Source organism: Polistes canadensis, unplaced genomic scaffold (assembly GCF_001313835.1).
Source record: "Polistes canadensis isolate GaletaPanama2010 unplaced genomic scaffold, ASM131383v1 scaffold_40, whole genome shotgun sequence".
Lineage (NCBI taxonomy): Eukaryota > Metazoa > Arthropoda > Insecta > Hymenoptera > Vespidae > Polistes > Polistes canadensis.
The window spans coordinates 665,301-667,359 of record NW_014569587.1 but is presented as its reverse complement, the minus strand read 5'-3'; the positions used below and the strand labels follow the sequence as shown (position 1 = coordinate 667,359).

At 27.1% G+C, this 2,059-nt stretch overlaps 1 protein-coding gene across 7 annotated transcripts in view; it reads left to right on the top strand.

Moving 5' to 3' along the window:
* LOC106784802 (disintegrin and metalloproteinase domain-containing protein 10-like) overlaps nt 1-2,059 on the top strand; it is a 43,118-nt gene that overhangs the window by 23,125 nt on the left and 17,934 nt on the right. For all 7 annotated transcript variants that reach the window (XM_014744718.1, XM_014744716.1, XM_014744717.1 and 4 more), the window contains exon 6: nt 405-523. In XM_014744718.1, coding sequence (XP_014600204.1) covers nt 405-523 — 119 coding nt within the window. The remainder of the gene's footprint in view (nt 1-404; nt 524-2,059) is intronic.

The following is a 2,059-nucleotide window of genomic DNA, read 5'->3' as shown; positions in this document are numbered from 1 at the left end:
TGATATATGATATGATCATATGATATCATACTGACTATGATATATATCATATATTAATAATATGATATATACATATTTGTGTGTGTATTTTAACAAATGTTGTTTATTTATGCATACGCGTGTAAACTATGATTCTCAAACATTTGTACTTTTATTCATTAAACCTGGTAATCAAGAATAATAAATTCAATTAGTCACGAAGATTTTTTATTTCTCTAATAGTAAGATAACAAAAATACTTAATTTTTGTATTTTTATATTTTTACGATTGATTCATACAAAGTTTTTCTTCTCTCCTAATCTTAACTATTATTTTTTATTAAAACAATTTTATTCATTCGAGGTTTAACATGTCGATATATACGTATATTATATTGACAAAATCATTTCGTTTATTTTTGCAGATTGTGGACGATACGATTGATTCGCGATGACAACATTTTTAGTAAAGACGTAACATTTGAAGGCACTCATGGTTCTATACCATTCGACATTTCTCATTCATACGCTGGCACCGTTCTTGGTAAGTTTTTCTTTTTTTTTTTAATCTTACCTCAAAAGAGAGATAGATATAAAAATATTGTATTTTTAGATATAAAATCATAAGACACTTTGATATATTATTTCATTCGAACGAATGAATTATATTATTAAAATTCAAATTTATGCATATATACATATTTTTTTAGTTTTATTGAACTTTTATATTTAATACATAACAAAACAAAATTTGAGATTCGTGTAATATTTGTTTATATTATTAATGAATCATTTTGCATGCGCGTAACAACATGCGTATTCGAATAGGATGAGCATTTATTTTGTCATGTCGAAATCAGGAAAATGATAAGAAAAAACAAATAAAACAAAGTAATATAATTTCATGTGATACAACAAATATTTATCAATATTAAAAATGATTGAAGAAAAAATATAAAATATTATAATTAAATAAAAATAAAATATTGAGAAGTAATATAGATTAATTATTAACAAAAAATAAATAGAATAAAGATACACGTGTAGACATTTTCATTTGCAAATCATTCGCAAATCACACATGGTAATAAAGGTTTACCACAAAAGTTCGTGTCAAAATGGATTTCCTGTTCTGGATTTTGACGAATGCAAGCATTGGTTGGTCCGGTCCGATCCCATGGGTGTCCCTGTGAAACGCATTAACCACCGCAACCAACAACCCCATATGTGTGGAAGCCGCGCGCCTAAACGCGATTTCGGTAATTTGCCGAATTAGTATTCCCATGTGGGACGATGGGAATCCCCAAGAGAAGACAATGATCGATTAAACGTTTCCAATCCCCCTAAGTCTTATACTGTTCTTGTTATTATAATTATAATAATAATTATTATTATTATTATATTGGGAATGTTTCTTATAAAATAATTAATCCATTCACGCAGAGAGATCTTATTTTATTAATTCAAATATAAATGAATATATTGACAAGTTGTTAATTAGTACGTTAATAAATATGACTATCGTAGGATATCGGTAAATACGTTTTAATCGATGAAATTAGTCGGTTTAATCTGATTCCAGATAATATTATTAGTTACCAAAGATAACTTCAATTGTAATTATTCGATCTAATCTGACAATATAATATCTGAAAAGCATGAGAACGATCAGAATATAATCGTATATACAATTATTTTCTTGTATTATAATCGGGGAGAAAACGTTGTTTTTATAAAGGAACGAATTTAAACCGACGATTTATTTGATGCATTTCCAAAATCCCATCGTTATTTCACGCGCCATTTTAATAGGATTATAAATCTTTGATCGACTATATATTTTGTACGTCCATTTGTCAGTTATATCTGCATTGAGATAACCCTTTTTCGTACGAGTTATCGATACTCGTTAATTTTCTCAGTAACACCGTCAACGCGCACATTTGACAGGTTATTTTTTGGTTGTTGTTGTTGTTGTTTTTTTTTTATTTTTTTTTTTTTTTTTTTTTTTTATTACTTCGATACACTACATTAATCCTAATTTTTCTATCCCTTCCAATATTTTTGCTTCATCATTTCC